General features: G+C 38.1%; 1 protein-coding gene across 1 annotated transcript in view; it reads right to left on the reverse strand.

Moving 5' to 3' along the window:
- Positions 1–2,126: 2,126 nt before the first annotated feature.
- gpr158b (G protein-coupled receptor 158b) overlaps positions 2,127–24,052 on the reverse strand; it is a 42,541-nt gene continuing 20,615 nt past the window's right edge. Inside the window, exons 6-11 of the mRNA XM_039677499.2 lie at positions 15,174–15,283; positions 14,695–14,933; positions 12,037–12,175; positions 7,868–7,973; positions 7,608–7,754; positions 2,127–6,348 (exon numbers count right to left, since the gene is read on the reverse strand). Coding sequence (XP_039533433.2) covers positions 4,615–6,348; positions 7,608–7,754; positions 7,868–7,973; positions 12,037–12,175; positions 14,695–14,933; positions 15,174–15,283 — 2,475 coding nt within the window. The 3' untranslated portion in view covers positions 2,127–4,614. The remainder of the gene's footprint in view (positions 6,349–7,607; positions 7,755–7,867; positions 7,974–12,036; positions 12,176–14,694; positions 14,934–15,173; positions 15,284–24,052) is intronic.

A 24,052-nucleotide genomic window follows, 5' to 3' on the forward strand; every position in this document is an offset into this window, starting at 1 on the left:
CTCTTGTCCAACACTCAACCACTCAACCCTGTTAACCGACACATTTATAATGTAGTTTATTTTAGTAGCCTATTATTTTAGTTGTACATACATACAATATAATTCGTTGTATGTAGCCTATTTATTTATGTGTGTGTGTGTGTGCGCGCGCGCGTGTATATATATATATATATATATATATATATATATATATATATATATATATTCCTTAAAATTATAATATAAAATTATTATTCCTTAAATTATAATATAAAGGACAATAAAAAAGTGAAACTCATCTTCCACAACCTTGAGATCATAGTCTGGGTTTCCCCATGCCTTCCCGCAGCGCGATTTTATTCACGCTGAATGGCCTATCAGACCATGGCCCAGATTTTCGCCTAGTTTAGGTAACCAATCAGAGAACGGGGAGGGAGCAGCAAGACGGTGACGAAATCTATGCGACACACAAAATCAGTTTGTTTATATCTATGGATTCAACATGGCAGCAGACGCGAAGCTACCTTTTGATGCAGCCTTAGATATTGTTTTAAGTAGTTTAGAATGCAAGTTTGTTTTGAAAAAAGAGCATCTTTTGGCGTTAAACTTCGCAAGACCCCAGTCGTTATTGTTTTCTCGCCATTAATCGCCATAATGGCGGACCAGGTATAGGAGGCCGTCAACCTTGGAATGTGTCCCGAGAAAGAAAATTCGATAAAGAATTGTCGATACCAACTTCTGTTCGGCAGTCCCGAGGCCTGGATGAGCTCAAGTGTCTTACCAACCTGCTAATCATTGTCGTCAACGAAGTCCATTTAACTTATAAATGGTAAGTGGTATTTATTAATATCATATTGTCATTATGCCTGTAAGTTAGACCTACTGTGGTTGTCACAGTGCCACTAAGACACTTACAAAATCAGCAGGGGATAATTATTTTCAGATAATTATTTTCTCCACTGTATAGCATGGTTGTGTTTTGTCGATTAAATGTGCTGAATGACTCATGTTAATATATTGAATGTCCTCATTTTATGAACTGATTATTTGAACATTTTAATAGGCTGTTGACCATCTCGTTTGCTAGCATTTATATTTAACATTATAATCCATTTCTCATAATGGCACTTCTTTCTCAGTCATGCCAACTGTTGAAGAGCTTTAGGAGTTTGTCCACAAGGAGGCAGCGTAACTTTTTCTTTTAACTTGAAACAAACTGCGCTTAAATCATGTTTTTCCATGGTTTTTCCACGCTCCTCAGTTTATCAACGAAGGATTTCATGCATTTGATTTGCCCATGTCTTCTATTACACATTTCCATGCATGCGTGTATTGGGTTCATATCATAGTATGAACTGGATAATGTTGAAAACAACTAGGTAATATATGTAATGTAATGTGTTGTGTTTATAAGAAGATTGTGAGCTTGAGGATGCTGTACTCTTTATCATTTTCTTTTGATATTCTGTAGTTGGGGTGGGGGAGAGGGGTGGTCTGGCATTACTGTATTTCTTAATTCAAAAGAATGGTGCTTGCTTAGTGCAACTAACATGCTATGCTAAATATGGAGAAATACTGCTTTTAAATGGACATTTTTTTTACATTAGAGATGATACTGCTTTTTATGAATCCTAGAAATAAGTTTTTTTGTTTTTGGATGGTCCCTTTAACACATTCAGTTGAGTATAAGTAACATTGTGCCTACTTGTACATCTAGAGTGTTAGTAGTAGTAGACTGGTAGGGTTAGGGATAGAATATGTTGACATGTAGTTGCAAAGTTAATTATAGTCAGTAAAATGTTTGAGGATCATCACAATAAAGAGTTGGCAGATATCCATTTACATTATATATAATATACCATATACATTATAATATACATTATAAACAAACTAAAGTTAAAAAAGTAAAATCATACTCAACCAACACTTTAATATACTGTGTGTTTGAATAAATCTACAATGAAAAAAAAGTTAATTCAACCACTTTGGTTGTTTCAAAATGGCAACATTAGGCTGTTCATTGAAACTCTATGCCCCGCTCTTTCATGTGGTGAGAGTTTCATTCAGGGGTGGTTTGTGGTTGCACAGATGATATGATTAAAAACATCATAATATAAGCGTATGGTGAGGATCATGAGGCCAACCAGTAAAATCAGAACACGATATGTTTATTGCAGGAAGTATTGTATGTACATGCTATCACAAAGAAGCACACAATATATATTTACAGTAGAAATGTTGCACGGTGGATCACTATTGGGCATAACAACTGCATAACGTTGAAGTTATGAATATATCTTTGCTTTGAGATATTTAATAGACTCACAACACTCCTGCTGATTAGGAATTTTATGTGCAGTAAAAAGACAGACCTACTTACTGTCATGCAAGAGCCAATGTGACTTTGTAAACACTGATGCAACAATCACCAATAGGGTGACATCACTTAATAGTTGATACTGATACAAATCACAACAGAACAGAAGAAGGTTTCTGTAAAATGGAAAAACAACTCTGTACCGACAACAATGCAACAGATAGGTGTGCCCATGCAATGGTCAAACAAATGCTTTGAACTGTAGTTCACTGTTAATATTCAACATAGATTTTAAAAAATAGCTTGGTTTTACTTGCATTCATGCAGTTCACTGAGGAAAATGCTTTACAGAGAATGATGAAACAACTGATTTAAATCTCAAACTGCTGGTGTACAGTTGTCTGGTCTTTACCATTCATTGGGTATATCTGATCAAATAAAAGATGTAGGCCATTTTTAAAAGACAGATATTAGAATTGTCCATCACTCTTACTTCAAGTGGGCACAAGGTGAATTTTGTTATTCAGAAAAGTTGTAAATAAATGTTTTGTATATTTTAGTGATTTACAATTGATTTTAAAACATAGGCAAGAATGGGGTAAGACGAGCCAGTTTTAATATGTCAGCACAACTAATAATAATTGATTTGATGAGAGCATTTTGGGCCATTGAAAAATTATCTCTTACAAGCTCAAATTGCCTTAAAGCAATTTCCCCCACACAGTAGTAAGTATTTCAATGTTAATATTTAGCCAATTTACTGATACATCAACCAAGTCCACAACTTGTATGATATGCAGATTTGTCACCACATGGGAACATTGCAAGGGCTATATTTTAAATCAGTTACACAAATGCTTGTTTTCTGGTAAAATGTTGGTTTCAAATACCTATAGTTAAAACTTGTATCAAGTTATTTGAACAACCTTTTTCCTGGGAAATGATAGTGGAGATATACCATAAAGCCAGACTATACAATGATGTCTATACAACAATTATAACTACACATTGACCTTCAAAATTGATGAATAATAAGCCTGCCCTGAGAATTATTTACTGGAGTAAAAAGAGTGACAGCTAGGGTTATGATAATGTGCTCAATTCCATCACAAAAAGCCAAATATTAAACCTTAAATTATCCAGCGTGGGGTCTCATCTTACCCCACTCTTTCCAACTGTGCCTTGTGAAGGTATTCAAACCCTTAAAATGAAGTCTGTCATTTGCTGAATTAAAAACTTAAAATAAAAATATTGACAAACTAATTAGAGCCAGACCGATATATTGGCAGGCCGATATTATCGGCCGATATTTGGCATTTTCCAAATTATCGGTATCGGCAGTTATAATGGCTGATAAATGAATATTTTGTATCATATTTTGATAATGAATATTTTAACAAAATTTGTGACTATCATGTCCAGTTTTGCTGCTGTTAAATAAGCCGAGAATGAAACAGAATTAGCTAGTAATAGTTACATTGTTGTTACAGTGTAGTCCTTTTAACTTTCGACAATGTGACTGAAGTATTTCTTTGATAGCGCGTGACAGTTATAGCAATGAGACGTATCATCTCTCCTTGGCCTGTTATATTGAAAATGTATGTACAATTTGTTGTGCTTTTCTGAAATAATAATTAAGAAAATATATCGGCCGATATATCGGAATATCGGATTTTAAAACCAATAAATATTTGTATCGGTATCGGACTTCAAAATCCTTTATCGGTCGGGCTCTAAAACGAATGCATAAAAATATCAAGCTTGAAAATGAAAATTAAAGGGGTTTGAACACTTTTGCAAGGCACTGTGGTTTAATTTCAATTGAAAACAATTTGCAAATCATTTTTTTTTACATAAACAAAACTTGAGAAAGTGTTTTACTTGTTATGTATGCAAATATATTGAAAACTTTAAGTAAATAAGTGCAAACATAAGGCTAAAGGCCCATGCACACCAAGAACAATAACTACAATGATACCTATAAAGTTTGAATCATTGTTCAAATTCTATGATAATATCAATGATCAGAGCTAGAACATTAACGACAGAGGAATGATATTGGAATCACTTTAAGAACAATTTTCCCCCCAGCTGATAAACAATTGTCTGAATCCACCCGATTTTAAGGAGCTGGAGTATTTAAAGCATCAGGTGACATAACTGCAGCACTCGCACATCTTACACAGAATGTTATCATTAGGTGTTGGTGTGGAAGCCAATTGTTACAGTTAACTTTCTTGGTGTGAACAGGCCTTTCAAACAGAGAATCTGTCATCTCAGAAATCCTACTGCAGTGATCTAGTTTTGTGAGTATTGTGTTAGGCACTCTTTCCTGACAAATTCTCATCAAAGTCCCATGGACAAACATCAGCCATGTTGAGGTAAGAGGACGGTGTTTGTGTTGTTGGTGTGTGCTTATCATTTGAGGTAACACTTGGCAATGGCTCTGTCTCCCAGGGGCAAACGTCGGGACGTTTACTGCTGCTGATGGCGGTCTCTCTAGTAGAGCTCCTTCTCCTGCCAGATGCCACCATGGCAGCTTGGTCTCCCTCTGATGATTGGCTTGTGCGTCGTCTCTCAGAGGGTTTGCTTGAGGAGCTTCTCCGCTCCTTGCTCTTGGACCTTCGTTTATCATCCTCTTTATCCTTTGCTTTCTCTTTGGAAGAGCAGGATCCTTTTCTTTTCGAGCAAGAATCTCTTCTCTTTGAATGGTGTGTGGGGCTGGAAGTCTTGTCCTTGTTGGGGGACAGAGGGGGATCATAATCCCAAGGGCAGATATCCACCATGAGAGCTGGAGGCTGTAAGAGGCTTCCAGTGGACTTTGAGATATCTGAGAGGACCATCCTGGGCTTTCCATCTGTGGGTGTGACACTTTTCTTGCGTCTTGTTCTCTCAGGGGATAGTCCTACAGGCTCCATTTGTTGGGCCGATGGATCTTCGAAGTTCCATGGACTGGCGTCTTTGTGGGCAGTGAGGTTGAGAGGTGATTTAGGTTTCCTCCCTTCATCCCTGTCCCCAGTCTTATCTCTGGAGCGACGGCGATTTGACGGAGATTGGCCCAAACCTTTTTGTTTGTGTTGAGACTTGTGTCCAGCTTTTGCACTGCTCCCATGGATCGTGTTGGTTTCAGAGGGGGCAATGGAAACATGCTTTTGGGCCCTTCCCTCCGATGGAGTGGGTAACTCCTCCATTTCCCAAGGGCACACCTCAGAGAGGTCGTACAGGTCCTTGCTCTTCCCTGGTTCAGAACAAATGGAGGGCTGACTGCCGCTCACCTGCTGCTTCATGATGCCCATCTTACTAGGCGTTTTGGTGTACTCAACCGACTGGCTGATGATCATTTTTGGAAAACACTCATTCATTGGGGATTCATTGACTTCTGAAATTGCTGTGCTGTCCCTTGCTTTAAGACCCTTTTTACTGGCATCTTCCACACTGTGAGTCTTCCCTGCAATGCCCAGTGTCCTTTCTTTGGCACTAGTAATGACAGACAGTGACTTCTGTAACATAGAGGTCCGAAGATGTGCAGATTTTTTTTCTGGTGCTAAATTATGTGCACTGGCGGACTTGCACACTAAGGGCACTGACTCGGTAGATTCAGCTAACTCAACCTTTGGCACCTCATGGTTCTTCTTGTTGGACCTCCGGCCCATCAAGGTGTCAAGCAGAGAAGCCTCAGTAGTAGAGTTCTCCATTTTATCTTCAGGCACCCTGTCGGTTTCCCCACCTTGGTCATGTGTATGGTCATAGCTATGAGATCTCTTCAGTGAGAACATCTTGCTCTTTAGCGATTCTTCCCTTGACTTCCCAGAGTGAGACGGGTCAAAGGGGTTTCTCCTCAGGGTGCCTCTGTTACTCCCATGGTCACTTCCATCTCGATCTTCTCGGCTGTACTGGCGACTCACCGTCTCAGGTATTTCTGTGATACGGCGCATAAGTGTCCGTCCAAGTCCCCTCTTGGAACTGCGTTTTTTCTGTAAGTGAGGGTTATTAGCCAGCATCTTCTTTCTTTTATAGATCTCCAGTTGGGAATAGAGTTTCTTGAGCTCCTCCTGACAAAGGCAAAGAACACACACACACACACACACAAACTGCATAATCAAGATTGTCCTACTTGTGTAGAAGAACAACTTAATTAAAATATTGAAAACTTGAAAAATCACCCCATGATTTATGTGAATGCAAAAGTGCAGACGATAGTTTAAAATAAAACATGGTTACGAATTTTTTAAAACAAGTCTAAAACAAGAATTTTTGTCTGAGGCTTTAGATATAAGAGAAGAGTTTTTTGCCCAGCCCTATTATTTTAAACCGCGAGAGGTGTCAACTTACAATACTCCTACATCCTACATCCTACTTCATACATCACATCAGGGGTTACTCTTTTGGCGTAAGTCAACTTGTGTAGATGGTCTGCCGGAAGCTAGTTATTTTAGTCTATAAAGTTTTAAATATGGATGTTTTTGCTTCAGAAGGTCTTTATTAACCCCCTAGAGTTGTATGGATTACTTTTATGATGGATGGATGCACTTTTTGGAATACAAAATCAGGACTGCCATTCACTACCATTGTAAAGTTTGTAAGAGCGATGCTATTTTTAAATATGACTGTGTTCGTCTGAAAGAAGACAGACATACACACCTATACTTGAGGGTGAATAAATCATCTGATAATTATTTTTTTTATTTTTTTGGGCTGTCAAACGATTAATCGTGATTAATCGCATCCAAAATAAAAGTTTGTGTTTACATAATATATGTGGGTGCACTGTGTTATTTTGTATATAAATACACACACATGCATGTATATTTAAGAAAAAAATATTATTTATAAAATAAAATATTTATATTTACATATAATATAAATTATATATAAATCTATATACAGTATATACATGAAAATATGTCTTAAATATATACACGCATGTGTGTATTTATATATATATATAAAATAATTATACACAGTGCACCCACATATATTATGTAAACACAAACTTTTATTTTGGATGCGATTAATCATGATTAATCGTTTGACAGCCCTAATTTTTATGTGGACTATCCCAATAAAAAGATAATTTTCTTAAGATTATATTTGGGTGTTTTTGCCTTTATTAGATAGTATAATAGAAAGTGGAGAGGAAGTGAAGTGGAAAACAGGATTGGAAAGGGCCAAGAGCTGGGATTCGAACTCCAGTCACCCAAAGCGCAACTCAGGGCACTGATCACGGGCACAGCCACACTTGAAAGTTCCCATAAAACATAGAAACCCAATATGCATGTGTAATGATCAAGGGCCAGTAAAGAGGTCTTACCCTAATGTCTTCAGGGTCCAGACTGTGCTCACTCCAGGCTGATGTTATGCTGCTGTTCAGACATGAGCCTGAGTGACCCATATCCAGCTCTTCTTCATACGCCTCTGTGGCTATATCCTCCCGGGCATGAGTTCCAGTGAACAAGAACTGCAGTGAAGGATGAAACAAACTATGAATATTTCATTTAAAACATAACCACAAGCTGTTCAATAGATTTCTATTCTATATTCTATAGATTTAAGGACAAGGATAATAATCACCTTTGGAATGAGAAGTAATCCCAAAGTAACTGTCACTGTCAGGTGCGTATGGACGAAAAATAATATTAGCATCCAGTCTGGATGTAGCCCAGTGCCAAGAGAGAACCTGTAGATGAGACAAATGCTTGTTAAGGTGCCAAGAAAAGATTTCACTTCAACTCCAACCATACCTACGCTGTTCCCCTGACTTTTTTTTTTTAATGGCAGATCAAAACTAAATGATGGATCTGGAGCAAATATCACAAAATAGAGCTTCAAACAGCATAATGAGGGCAAATGTAATTGAAAGTAGCGTGGCATCTAAGGGTTTGTTCTGTTTATTTAAACACTGTTTAATCCACAGGGTTAAGTATCCTGGTGATGTTGTAGGGGTAATGGAGGTCACCGCTCCTCCGTTGCGCATGAGTTATGAAATTCATGCTCATTAGATCACACCGCCTTTCAAAATCTGCTTTGGCAAAGCATCAAATCATCACTTTCCAGACAAACAGAGCTTATCTGCTAGAACCAGCAGGGGTTGCAGACAAATAACGAGAGTGAGGAGAAACATATTCTAATAAAATGACAAGGCACTATGATACCTCCATCATAAATAATGGCAGTGTATTTTTACTCTGCAAGTTAGTACTCCAACGCTCTACCAAAATGGTTTATTGTACAAAAAAAATCCTTAAATTTTAATAAAAAAATATATATATTAACTGCATAGACCCAAAAATATGCAATATTATTAACATGACAAATGCTGAATATTGACATTTTTGTAAATGGAAACACATTTTAATAGACTAATGCATAAAACAACAAACACTGAGCCAAATATGTTATTAAGGTTCTGAGCATGAGAAGTGCACAGCCAATTATCACATTATCATATCAATGCAGTGTTTATTGATGGTTTTATGCTGTTGGCAGCTAATAATTCAATGAAAAAGCATATTATGTTCAACAAAGTCAAACTACAAGTGAAGCTGAATGCTGAATATGAGAAATGCACAGTTCATATAGATTTTTAAACATTGTTGAGCTTATTGTAACTATTCACATGCATATGGCTATTTGCATTTAGCATTGTTTCCCTACTGACTGTGTCCCTATCAGAGCAGACCTAATGCTGCATTGCATTGCATTCAAGTTCATACTTATGAAGAAATGATCATTACCACTGTTGAAAGTTGAGTGCTAATTGCTCTATATAGATTATAAATATACTATATTATCTACATTATAAGTGTGTCTGCTATTTTTAATCCATATGGCTATGCCACAACTTGTGTATCATCTAGAATTTTAAGTTTCCCATTCTTAAATATGACTTTGCTCATTCATGTGTTCGGATCTCGTAGTTATAATTATTCCAACTCCACTTGATGGGCATATTAAAGATTAAGGCACTGGTGATTATGATTTCATGATGGTGTTTATATGCACTCAACCCATTTACATTCAATTCTGATATCACCTGAACACAACATGTGACCTGTTTTTGTGTGGTGACCTACTAGTTGAGAACCCCCACTCGAGGAACGTGTGGTCAAAGAGTGAAATTAAGGAGCAACAGAGCAGTCTGAAAGATGGCAGACCGTAACAGGGTGAACGGGTTTATTTTAAGCCTTAGTAGTTTAATGCGCGAGCTGTCCACAGCAGACATATTTTATGAGCCTTCTCTCAAGTGGCTTATCAGTGCTGTATTCACGATGCTTGTCATTTAGCTGAGACCAGCTGTCTTCACCTTCTTTTTACAAGTTAAGTGCAAAGTTCTGCTGATGCGACGCAAGTTTTACATTCTAATTGGGGCCCAGTCAACTTTTATTCATTTTTAGGGGGAATGGTTACACAAAACACCTGCAATTCATGTTAAACAAATCCCTTCAAATTTGCAATTTAATGTCACACTGTATGACGATATCAGAAAACTGTAGATGTGTGTCATAGAGCCACTAATAGACCCGGTAACTTAAGCATGCTAACGGCCAAAATGGATGTGACGTCCCTTGTGAAAATAGTACACTTTAGCATACTTTTTTGAGGCGAGTACTTATTGCGGAAATAATATACTTTGTAATGTAATTCTATTAGGACACTTAATTGCATGTAAACTGCAATTATATAAAATGTATTATATAATTTAAAATATATATTTAAGGTAAACTAAAATTGAAACTTGTATGTCATGTTAAAAAGGCTATATTTGTAATTATTTAAAAATGTATTATGATGAAGTTGCAATTTAAAAATAGTACATTAAAAATATATTACTTTAAATTTAATTCCAAATGACTAGTACTTCACATACGCATTACTGCACTCTAAAAAATGCTGAGTTGTTTTAACCCATCTTTGGGTCAAATATTGACAAACTCAGCCATTGGGTTAAATGTTTAAATTATATTTTCAATTTGGGTTTGTCCATATTTGACCCAAATTTGGGTCAACCCAGCATTTTTTAGAGTGTAGATGATTTAAACAATACAAGAAATTAACTGAAACTGAGGGGCAAAATACACTGAATTAGTAACCAGGGAAACAAACAGGCAGGGAACGGATGAGACCAGAACCAATAAATAAACAAACTAACAGCAAACACTAGAACAGAAATCAAACAGAACACAAAACCTGAAAAGCAGATTCAGACTCGGAAACTACCCACAAAAGACAACTGTTTACATGGAGTAAACTCTATTAGGAATTACATATACTGTACTCGAAAAGTGCAACCATGTATTTCAACCTCAAAAAGGACAGCTTTAGATAACTTCACAGCTCAAATAATGAACAGGTTTTTACTGAATAATTAATATTAGTGCTTAAACAAAAATACAAGCTTCACATTTCTGCTTTTAACCCCTCCGGCATGTCGGCCTGGTTTACTTCTAAGTGCACTACTAAAAATGTAGAAGACATGAAATTACTATTAGTAATAATCATTTCATTCAGTCACAAATAACACCAATAGACCTTGTGTTTAATGTTTTGAATACACTGAACATTCTTCACTTTAAGAAGCTTTCTTAAGACTGCTGTGGTAAATATAAGTGGATGTGGGTTGGAGTTTCATAAGATGTGGGTATTATACTGTCATTCTCTAAAAAAGAAAACAGGTAATCTATTTCTTGTGGGTGTAGTAACTGACATTTAGACACTCTTGAGGGAATGAAATGGCATGCTGTAGAGATTAGAGAATCGCTTTAAAGGGACGATGTGTACTTTTTTATGTATTTTATTATTTGAAATCAAATATTTTTATTATAAATGTCCTCAATGGTGTACAAATACCTCTGCCAATTATCTGACTTATTCTCGTAAACGGAGAGTTTATTATCTTTATATACATGGGCGGGTACGTCCACGGAGGCTTACATGTAGTTCCGCCATCTTGAAAAACTACAATAGCAGAAAGGGTCAAAAAGTACTAGGCCAACGCGTTTTCGTTCAGAGCCAGGTAATTCACACATGCACAATCTCTCTCTCTGATTCATTCAAATATCTCTGTGTCTGATTTATAGTAGGCAAAATTCTAGATTTAATGACCTGTAGACAAAATAACTTAGGGAAATATCTGTCATTTTTTTACCATTCCAGTCTCTGCTTTGAGTCGGGTGATTCTTTGCCTCCATGCGGATTATCCATGTGTATTATCCTTTGCTTATGTTATTTCCGTTCTGGTTTTTAAAGGTTTTTGGGTAGACGTATACCGCTAAAAATTGTGTTTTATGCACCGCTCATTGGTTTATTAAATGTATATGTTTAGATGATTTTTGTCCATTATTGATACTCTTGTGTTGGATCTGGATGGCCTGTTACTTTAAAGAGATTATGAATTTATCAGGCTACTCAAATGAAAACAATAAGATATTAATGTCCTTTGTGAAGCAATGTGTTTGTTCTGACACACTGTATAAACACTTATTCGTTGCACTTGTTGTTTGGGGCTTATTAAACATTTATTTGCATATGGGCCGTCTGCGTCACTGATGCTAGAAGTCTTTTCACAAGAAAACCCTTTAAAAAATCAGTTTGTATTTCATTTGCATTTCAGCTCGTGTGTTATTCCTCGAGTATGGTGTTGCATTCTGCTCATAAAGCAGCCTGTCTCATAAATAAACATGGAAAGCATGTCATCTTAATCATGCTTCTGCTGTTACTCATCACTAATGCACATTGCTCACCTAATGATGTGAAATATTGCAGAGATGAGGAGTTCATTATAAATGGCGACTGCCAAGTAGCGAGGCTCGTGGAAAGCGGAGGGGACGTTCCTTACAGCATAGCACAAATGGATGCCCCACAACAGGAACAGGAACTCCGCTAAAAGAGGAACACAACACACAGGACAGTGCCGTCACTAATTATTTTGTGTGTCAAGAATGGGAATGCCAGCTGAAAAGATGTGATTTCAAAGATGTGAAACTCCCTCTTTTGCCACATAACTCAAAGTAACCAAAGTCAATGGTGCATCTTCAAAATGACGTTTGAGACAACCTAAAACAAATTGAATGAAGTTGATATTATTTTTTCCCATTTTAAAGGAGAACCCCGGCGCAAAATGAACCTTTCGTCTAATAAAACATTGGCACCTAGTCGACCGTTCTCGGAGATTTGTTTTCATGATAATCGAATGTAAAGAGTTTTATCTCTAAAAACTGTTTAGCGTAATAATGGGGGCATTTAATAAATAAAAAGAAATCGCTAGTTAATACCACTAATGATACAAGCCAGGGGTGCGTTTCCCGTACAACGACGTAGTTCGCTGCTTCACTACCATAGGATGATGCATCGTTGGAGAAATTAACTAGCTAGTCACGACTGTTTCGCGAAACCCACTGTCGCAAAGTATCGCTCAACCACGTTGGTTTCGCACGTGGTGGAGTAATAAATACTTTTAATGAAACTGTTTGAGATCCAATTAACGCTAGATTCGTTTTATATAAATTACAGACATGTCATCTGAGGACTATTTCTACTTGTTCTCAGTTGTTTTGCTTTATTACCAGACTCAATATTTGGCTCGTTCTTACATAGTAGATTACGTTCGCACATGCGCACTCTTCGCGTTACATCAAATCCTTTGAAAAACTTAAAGACGTAAATTACATTTGCATGTATTTTAAATAAAAGACACCGGTTGTACTGATTGTCAACTTGCTTATTTTGCTCAAGATAAGGATTTATTACGTCCAAATGTGTTGCAATATAGAAACGATGCCTCTAACCACAGGTCCAGAGCTGTCGTTCAAACCACACAACTTTGCGATGCTGTTTGCGAATGAACGGTTTCGGGAAACACCGACTTGTTGAACTATGCTGATAACGACGGAACTTACGATCATAGTTGGCTAACGATGCTTTTGGGAAACACACCCCAGGATGTCTTTGTGCGTGAAAAGATTGAATGAGTTTTGAAGGCAGTTTTCAGTTCCTCCTGTGCTTCATGCTGCAAGCAGAAGGTACTCAAGCTGTCAAAGACAACTGTCTCTGCATCACTGGCCACGTCTCACACCCTCATGCCTTAAATGCTGTCGGGCCACACTCAAATGATCAGATTATACATCTTACATCTCTTCTGTCAAAGCTGCATCTGTAACCCTTAGAGTTTGCCATTCTTGCCCCTTGTCTGAGGCTGTTGGTAGCACAGCTGAAGAATATATTTAATGTTTAATATCTGCATCTCATTTAAATGCTATTAATATTTTTTTTTCATGGTTTTAGGGTCAGATCTACAAAATGTTTCCGCAAGCACAAACCCTCAATAGGCGTAAAAATTAACTACTGTCATGATTCAATACAGACATGCAGTGAAAAATTAACAATGACTACGTTTACATGCAGCCAATTTTCGGGTTATGGTCGGGTTAAGGTCACTATTCGGGTTTCTGAAACATTAGGAATAACTGGTTTACATGCGTGAGCAGAGAGAGTTTCTCCAGTATACATGGAAATGCAATATCCCGATGTAAACGGCGACGCGCGGTTAGCGTCTAGACGTACGGACTAGACTTAAGACGCAAAATGCGTCATTTCCGATTCTTCTTCCTGTATCCAAAGACAACAACAACAGCAGCACACGGATAATGAATAGTTCGGGGCAGATAACGATCGCCTTTGTTTGTGCTTTGATGCTGGTAACATTACTGACCTCGCTCCAAAAGTATGCTGTGCTGCGTCTCACCATGTTTACTTCCGGTATACTGCACGCGGATTTTTGTATGCGCCGAGAAATTTCTCTACTCAAAAGACCAAGATTCCTTGCGAATAGAACGTGCACAGAACACAAATCACTATGGGGATATGCCGATACGCGTTTACATGACCAAAAATTTGGGTTAGAAAAGGGGTACCCCAGGTATAATATCGCGGTTTTTAAAATCCGGGATATGAGCATTTTCAGTTTTTTTTGCCGGTGTTTACATGGGCGTTCGCGACCGGGTTGTTGCTAATATCCCGGTTTTGAACGGGTTATTGGCTGCATGTAAACGTAGTCTATGGGGATATGCCGATACGCGTTTACATGACCAAAAATTCGGGTTAGAAAAGGGGTTAGAAAAGCATTTTTCGGGTTTTTGCCGGTGTTTACATGGCCGTTCGCGACCGAGTTATTGGTGATATCCCGGTTTATTTGAACGGGTAATTGGCTGCATGTAAACGCAGTCAATGAAAAGGATCTGTTACCCAAACATATTGTTTGCCAAGCCACATTATTTTTAATTTGCACTGCTCTTGGTAGATTGCTGGTCACAATGGAAATCAGTTTACATTTTTGGGCTGCTGTATGAATTTTACTCTCTGATACTGGTTCAAGTAGAATTAATATAAGAATAAGAACTGACCAGCAGCCATCATGTAGTCCCAGCTGTCCAACAGACACATGCTGAACTGTAGGCCGTCTGGGGTGACACCGATGTCAATGAGGGCGTGATGGGTGTCGTGGTTCTGGCATACGGCTGAGGTCCAGGCCACTAGGAACCACACAACCACCAGCAAAATCACAGCGAGCAGACGCAGAACCCTCCAGCTGGTCATATAAGGGATCCGCTGGGCAGTGCGTGACAGGAACACTTTTAAAACCCTAGGTATGAAGACACAAACATAAGTTAGCAACACTCGTGTAGATTTCAGTAAGAGCATAATTCGACAGATAATATCTACGTTTACAGTAAAATATTATGTTTTTTTGTGTGTGAAATGCAGCAGGAGTTTACTTTGTTTAGTGATCCTTTCCCTCTTCAATTCAAAAAGACAATATTTCTATATAACTTTATTTTGAAACTTATATTTTCTTATATTGAAGTTGGCAGAATTATTTTACCTGTACAATTTGAGAATCACTGTCCCATATACGATGGCAAAGCCGAGCAAACGGACCCATCTCAGGAGAATACACCGGATAACACTTGGATTAAAATAATGTATCATAACCTGATGAGACAAGATAAAAATAGGGAGTAATGAAATTCATGAATCACTGGGTGCTTTTTTTTTGCATTTATTTCTTTATATATTGTGGCTGTAATTATGTGAAGACATCAGAAATTCACTGATGCTCTTCAGAAAACATAAGGTAGCTGGCTTAATCTGATGAAATCTGATAAGACTATGCGTCTCATTTATATTTCACATTCAAAATCAAAAGAAAGATATAAGAAAATGTATTTTGCATGCTTATTATTGCCTTTTTTCTTATGACATATTTTAAGAATCATCATAAATTAGGGATCATTCAGAAAACTTAAACCGTTTTGAAATTGGATAATGCATCACCATGGAAACAGGTTTTAAAACCTTTTATAAAATATGGAACACTACTTGGTTAGTCATGGCTTTGATTTTCTAGCAATTTTAGAGTCCAAATTATATATTGTAAAATATTGTAATGGAGTGTGGTTATAAACCAAACGCAAGATGCAAAAGATAACAACCAGAGTATTTAATGAACACAGAGAATAACACAGGAGAACACTCATGGGAATCAATAGCAAACTACACATGTAAATTAAGCACGATAACTGACAAAAGACATAACCAAACAAGGAGAACTAGACAAGACACCATTGGGAATAATTGGTAACTATAGAAACAAACAAGGATATAATCATAAACGAAGGAAACTAAACTATAACTAAACCAAACAAAACAGAATATCACAATAAGAGTCCATAACCATTCATTATGTCTTAAAGTGACAGCAGCCTAATATTCCTGCTGTCTGTGTGTTTTTAACGTTAATCAAACATCAAAAGACAGGGAAATCACTTACTGCTCTTGACTCCTGACTGAATTATCTTTATAATTTATACATTGAAGATTGTGTGCAATGTTGGTTTACATTTGATTAGCTAATTTACTCAATTTCTGTACCTGAAAACTACTGTTAGATACTTAAATAACCTGATTTATTTATTGCTACTGTAATTATTTTTGTTGTTGCTTGTAGTTTGATTATGAACATAGCACATACCGAAACCGTGACCCTAAAACCGTTACCAAACCATGGATAATTTGAACAGTTGCACCCCTATTCAGGACATTCTAAAATAATCTCTGTATTACAATCACATTCAAGAATAACAACCATTTCAGTTCTGATCTATGCTCACAAATGAGGGTGACAGTAAACCGGTTAAAGAAATTAAATATTTTTTAGAAGCACTTTAGAAGATGTTTTACATGGTGACATTATTTCCATGCACATTTCCACTCTAAAAGCTCATTACTATAATGTGGACCAAAAAAAGTGATCTATGATTTGTTCATTATCCCACAAGCCCGCTGTCCCTTTTGTTGTTTGACCGTGTTATTTAAAGCAGCAGAATTGAATAAATATCAGCACACTGAGAATTCAGACTATTCAGACTGATGAAATGATGCATCTGTTCTTATCTCCCCTAGGAGAGTCACCAGTACAGCTTTCCAATCCACAGTCATCCTCTTAAATGTGCAAACAGCTAAACGGCCCCTTCAGTGTAATCAAAGAGCTCTGCCATGTGTAGCTTGAACCATTAGGAGGACTCAATTACCAGCACTTCTCCTCTCAGAGAAATAAACGAGCACATGCCTTTTACACTCATCCGGATAGGGAAAATCCATTTTGGTTAGATATACTGATGTGCCCACAGAAGAAGTTACATCAAAACCAAATTGGGGGAAACAAAACACCTTTGTTATAATAACAATAATAATTTGTTACATTTATATAGCACGTTTCTGCATGGGTACTCAAAGCGCTTTAAAATGGTAAATGGACCGTATTTATATAGCGCTTTCACAGACCCAATGGCCCCACGCTTTATATATAGAAGGGTGGAATCACCTGGATGATGTGACGGCAGCCATAGTGTGCCAGAATAACACAGTCTCACCCCAAGAAGTCAGATAACTGACGTCTTGGGACGTCTTTTGACCATACGTCAACATCCGCCTTTTTAGGGTACCCTTAAACGACGGTTACATGACAATCTCGGGCCGTCATACAACTGACGCTTTACCTTTAACATCGCTTAGGTGACGGGGTAGGTTTAGGGGTAGGTTTAGGTCTGGGGTAGGGTTAGGATCCAACAACGTCATCTAACCGACGTTTCAGGGTACCCTAAAAAGGCGGATGTTGACGTATAAACGGTTATAATCAGTTATATGACGTCTTGGGATGAGACAGAACGCCCAAAACACACCAGTTTATTTTTGGAGAGGCGATGAAGCCAATAAGTGTTTATGGGGATGATTAGGAGGCCATGATGGACAGAGACCAATGGGCAAATTTGGCCAGGATTCTGGTGTTAAAGGGATACTCCACTTTTTTTGGAAATAGGCTCATTTTACAACTCCCCCAGAGTTACCGTTTGCGAATCCATTCAGCCGATTTTCTGATATTTAGAAGAATATCAGTCACCAGTTTCTGGTCTCATACTATGGAAGTCAATGGGACCAGAAACTATCTGGTTAAACCCCTACTCTTTTTTTCGAAGGACATCCTGGGATTTTTAATGACCACACAGAGTCAGGACTTCGGTTTAATGTCTCATCCGAAGGATGGTGCTCTTTGACTGTATAGTGTCCCTGTCACTATACTGGGGCGTTAGGACCCACACAAAACATAGGGTAAGCGCCCCCTGCTGGCTTCACTAACACCACTTTTCCCAGAAGGTCTCCAACTGACCAGGCTCAACCCTGCTTTGTTTCAGTGGGCAACCAGTCTTGTACTACAGGTTATGGCTGTTGTCTTGGTTCTGTGTGCTTTATACTAGGCTCATTTGAGATGCATAGAAATGTTCAACGGTAAACCTCACCAGATGCATACTAGAAATGATGTCTAACTTGATGAGGCATCATGTTGATTTGTAGCAAAATACTATTTTTAGCAGCAGGTGCCACGTTAGTTTCCAACATATGGCTCTGAACAACCATGCTGTACGTTCATCAAGCTCATCTTCATGTAGAAGCAGCAATGTTTCGAATGCATTCAGTTCACAGGCAACAAAATGCCCCCAGTAACAACCTATTTCACAGTATGCGTACTTACAGTGTACAAGAAAGTACTGGTAATATAAGGGAACTACAAGGGTTAAGGTTAGGTTTAGGGGTAGGTTCGGGGTTAGTACCTAGTTATAACCCAGTTATTGTAATTGCTATATGTAATTACGGACAGGCGAGGCAAAAGAAACGAGACGGAAGGATGAGGAGGGACAAAGGTGAGATACGGAAGAGAGGAAAAAAGAGTGCAGTCTCATGGGTTTCCCCTGGCCTTCGAAGGGCGATGGTGGTATGTGGAAAGTTAATCACCAATGCCACATCGGTCTTGAGTCCCGCCGAGGAGCTCTGGAAGGATAAAAGGAGGTGTGACGACAGTGAAGTACGAGAGAGTACCAGGCCTGCGAGATTTATGTTGCGTTTTATTATGTTTATGGCAGTCGTCCATGAGGGGCTGCCACTTTAGTTGTTTTGTTGTTTGTTTATTTTCAGATTATGAAGTTTATGTTAACATTCGTAGGGTTCCCGCCTCCTCCTCCCCTGAGCCTTTAACATTGCTAGATAGAGTATATTGTCATATGCTATTTTAGGCTTGTTTGGAGTGAATGCAATTGACATCTTGCTGGTTTTACGTCAAGATGAAGATTTTGCCCATCAAAAATAGAAAGTGGAAAAGTTTCATAAAAAAGCAACCACTTGAACAAAAAGCTGAGAAAAATCGCATTTTTGTCCATCAAATTCAGAATAATTATCGAAACACAGATGGAGTTGATTGAATCCATCAACACCCCAAAGCATGAACAGTCCTATACCTCGTCCTGGGTCGACTTTTCATTCAGTAACATATAAATCAAAACCGCCTAATCCCTAATGCAGTTTAATGTCCAAGGATCGTGCTATGGCTTACATGTGTATAAGCAATGATTTTATTGCTTTTTTTTCTGCTCCTTTTCCCCCTGTGTTTCGAATCGCAGATTCTCTACTGTTTCAGAAAATGCGTAATAACATCCCCTACCGTACAACAGTGAAAACATGGATTGCCGTAAAATTACAACAACAGCGGGGAAAGAGTTAAAGGTCATGAGAAATAAATGTTTTTGACGGGTTTTACTAAATAAATAATTGACAATGTCACATGGTCCAGTGAGGCACTAGAAATGAAAGGCTTCAAACTCTTCATGAAACTGACATAACATATCTTGGTAGTCAAATAGCCAACTGTTGTTTAATTCCACTGTAAACTGGTCCAAATCTTGTACCTTCAGTGCTGTAGGGCAGGGTGTCAATGACCGCAAAATAAATATAGTGACATTTTTGTAACATCAGACTGGAGACAAATAGGTGGCCCTTTTTGCCTCCAACACTGCCATTAATTAATCAGAGGATTTATTTATAACAAGTTGCGCTAGAACTTGATGGACTCATTAATAATGAATAGCGCTGCACAGCAGAACAGCAGCATGTCACAATAGAAAATATACACGGCCGTAGTGCATCTGAGTGCATGTACATGTTTGATCACTGACAACTGTAATCTTTTCAGAGCTTAAAATCGCATCAGAAATCAGTTTGCTGCGCCATGAAAACTGAATTTGTTGGAAAAAAGTGACCATGAACCACCTTTCACAACGTATTTTACTTGAACAATGTGGTAAGAAACAGAACATTCAACATTAAGTGTCAATATTTTATTGGATTGTGAAAAGTGGCTGTTAAGTACCAGAATAGAGCCAAGTTGGTTGGAAGGGAGAGATTGAAAAACAAGAGGTTGTTTTAGAGAGCGATACATAATTCACTGAAGATCAAAAATGTGAATTAAGAAAGTGAATAGGGTCAGTTTTGATTTCATGTTGACTTTAAGAGATGCATGACAGATGCTTTTCATTAAACTTTTATAGTGCTGTGAATGCTCTTTATTGAACCATGCCATTATTGGCTTACAAAGAAAATATATATTTTTTTTATTGCTGGTATTTTTGTAACATTTAGGGAAGAATTGACTAAACTAGTGGTCTTCAACCTTTTTCAGGACTAGGACGCCTTGATGGCTAGATAGCCAGAGCCGGGCCCCCTATTTCATATCATTCAAATGGAGTGTTGTATTGTTGTATACTGCCTTCAAGTGCTATCCAAATTGACGTAAATATGAGTTTCCTAGTTAAAAATTGGTCAATCATTTGTGATGAAAATGACCTGGTTTTCATAATCCAGAGCTAAAATGACAAACAAACTGCGTGTGCAAATAAACCATCCTTACTATCCTTCCCCTGTTTCATCCTCCCTCTATTTCTCTTATAAATGCAAGAGCTGTTGACTATCACAACAGATGGTCCGGGAGGTGTGCTCAGCTTAAGAACAGAGAAAAATACCACAGAGACAGGAGTACAACAGATGACGTGCCTGTTTTTAACAAGAACACACAATCTAAGAGTTTACACAACTCAGTTGAGGAATTCATTTTTGACAGGTTCAATTTTAAACAAGCATTCTCAAATGAGAAGTGATCAAATATAGGGCATCTTCTATTGTGTTTGATCAAGTTTTCATTCACAACAAAATGAAGAATCAAGACGTTCTGATGGGGTTTTACAGAAGCAACTAAACAACTAAAAATGTGACAAAAATGAGACCTTAATATGCATTTGAAATGATACATGTGACTGAAAGCTGACCAACAAATACTTAGCTTTCACTGAAACTGATATAAATCATGTCACTCTTTCAACATTGAACAGGCGTACTACACAAGACCAGCCAAATGAAAAGCAGACCATTGCATTTCAAAGAGCCTCAAGTGCAAACTGTACAAATTAGTCAACTGAGGATAAAACCAAGAAAATAATAATGGATTTTTACAGCTGCATTCTGGATGCCTGGACCTTTAAATATAGCATGAAATTGAAACTATTCCTGGACCCTGGTCTGTTTTTGTATTAGATGCTTAAATAGTGCAACATGACATCATGACTTTTGCGTAAACATACACGCCACTTTCGAGTCAGGTGGCGTGTTATCTCTACGCATTTTGAGCTATCCGCTAGTGATGGGATTTATGGCTCTTTGAGGGGATCCGGATCTTGGCGATCCGTTCCTTTCAAAGAGCCGTTCAAAAGAATGGCTCTTTTGGCTCTTTTTAAATACTTAGTATAATCACTGGGAGGAATGATGAGGTGAGATTTGTAGTCAAATAATTCAAACTCAGATATCACGCATCAATATCTGAGTTTGAATTATTCTGAAATATTGATTATTACCTCATTTGTCACGTGTGGGCTATATTTCAAAGGGTTGCACAACATCCCTCTGCTTAGAATGTGACGTCACTATTTTGTATTTACCTTTAGTACAAAGTGAGTGTATGTGTAAAGCTGTTGACTTATGTTTTTCATACAATACCACAAGAATATTTTGATAAAAAACAAAAAATATTTAAAGTTGTAAATATATACTGTAGATACAATAACATTAACATGAACACAAAATGCAATGTAAATAAATACAAGCAGTTCCTTACTTTATGGCTTTTAAAAAAAAAAAAACTGGAGTAACCATGTGATGGCGGCGTGCACAAGTTTTGGCTCCGCTCCTACCCAATGACACAGGCACGTAGGGTTATAAAAGATAACGTAAAATATGCACGCGCGTGCACAACTATCACCCCTGCGCTGGGCGCCCCTTCCCCTGTAACTGAGGAGGTAATTTATGTGCATCTGTGTAAAACACGCATAGGAAAAAAAGAACGACAGAAAGAACGGCTCCCCTCCTGCCGCGACTCGGCTCCCATCGTTCATGTTTATGAGCCGTTCAAAAGAATCGGTTCGTTCGCGAACGTCACAACTCTACTATCCGCGTGTATGCGTATATGTCTACGCCATTAACGTCCGCGTCATTCCGCGTGTGAATAGTGATACAATCCCAAGCGGACAGCCAAGATGCAATGTTTCTAGGGGTGTCATGATTCTCGATTCCTCGATTCAATTACATTTTCGATTCTAAGGTCATGGTTCGATTCGATTCTCGATTTTTATCAATCGGCCAATCAGGATGCTCTCTGTCTTACATCATGCGCTTCATGAAGCACACACGCAAGGTCTCTCCCTCTCTGCCGTGCACGCAATACGATTTGGAGCACAGTTTTTTCTGTCTCACCATGCACGCTCGCTCTTGCTCGCTCAATCTCGATTCCGGGAGATTTTAACCAATTTGCGTGCATCAGGGAGCCGCTATTAATATGCGGGAGACTCCCGCGAGACTTGGGATGTCTGCCAACTGTGACTTTTTTGAAGTGCAAAGCAAACGTTGTCAACAGAACTTGCTGGAAATCCAAAAAAACTTCCACACCTGCGACTTCAATGAAAGAGGAGGATGTTCACGTTCTGCCGACGGGTCTCCTGCATATCCAGTTGCCATGCTATCTTTTGAATGGCTGTAGCTAAGATAGAGGAGGTAGACCAAAGACTCGCAGCACTTCAACAAATGTGTTTTTTTTCCGCTTGGCAGGTCGAACGGACGTGACACGGGGGCGTGGGCAGCATCAACGATTTAATTTTTTAATTCGATTTTCGAGATTGTGAATTGATTTCAATAGAATTCGATTTAAAATACAAATCGTGACACCCTTAAATGTTTCCATCTGGTGTTAACATCATCTGTGACCATTTGAATTCAGATTTAATTGAGATCTTATTTCAGACCCAACATCATTTTCTCAGGAACCCAGCTTAAATGAGAAAAGAAGCGAATGAAAAGATACACAACTGTGATTTTTTGATGTCTTTTGGTACAATGCAGCAAAGTTGAATGCCATTCCTTAGTGCACCTTCTCAAAATGATCAGATCACAAAACATTTCCACCTGTATTTAGTGCTGATCAGGGGCGCGTTTCCCGAAAGCATTGTTAGCCAACTATGATCGCAAGTTCCGTCGTTACCAATAGAGTTCAATGGAAATTGCGACCATAGTTGGCTAACGATGCTTTTGGGAAACGCACCCCTGATTACAAAAAAACGGATCTTAAAGGGTTAGTTCACCCAAAAATGAAAATTCTGTCAGTATTTACTCATCCTCATGTTGTTCCAACCCCGTAAGACCTTCGTTCATCTTCGGAACACAAATTAAGATATTTAAGATATTAAGATCGCTCCTGCATACAGTCCATAGGCTTCTTGAGGGACTGGCTCTTGCTGTCCCCGAAAAGTCATTAAAGACATCGTTAAAATAGTCCAAGTGACTACAGGGGCTCAATCTTAAGTTTATCAAACGACGAGAACACTTTTGTGCGCAAAAAAACAACAAAAATAACGACTTTATTTCAACTATTCACTTCCTTCTCCATGAGCTTGTAAGTCAGTTAACGTAGTGTGATTCCGTAGAGCTACGTCACACGTAGGCTCCTTATTGGCCGACGCTGGTCATGTGTGTGTGATGCGTGTGACGTACAATAACAGAAGCTTACGCTATTAAACTAGTAACCTGACTCGCGCAGAGGGAGAAATAAACGAATAGTTGAAATAAAGTCGTTATTTTTGTTGTTTTTTTGCGCACAAAAGTGTTCTCGTCGTTTGATAAACTTAAGATTGAGCCCCTGTAGTCACTTGGACTATTTTAACGATGTCTTTAATGACTTTTCGGGGACAGCAAGAGCCAGTCCCTCAAGAAGCCTATGGACTGTATGCAGGAGCGATCTTAATATCTTAAATATCTTAATTTGTGTTCCGAAGATGA

This window comes from Pimephales promelas, chromosome 5 (assembly GCF_988280905.1).
Source record: "Pimephales promelas chromosome 5, fPimPro1.hap1.1, whole genome shotgun sequence".
Taxonomy (NCBI): domain Eukaryota; kingdom Metazoa; phylum Chordata; class Actinopteri; order Cypriniformes; family Leuciscidae; genus Pimephales; species Pimephales promelas.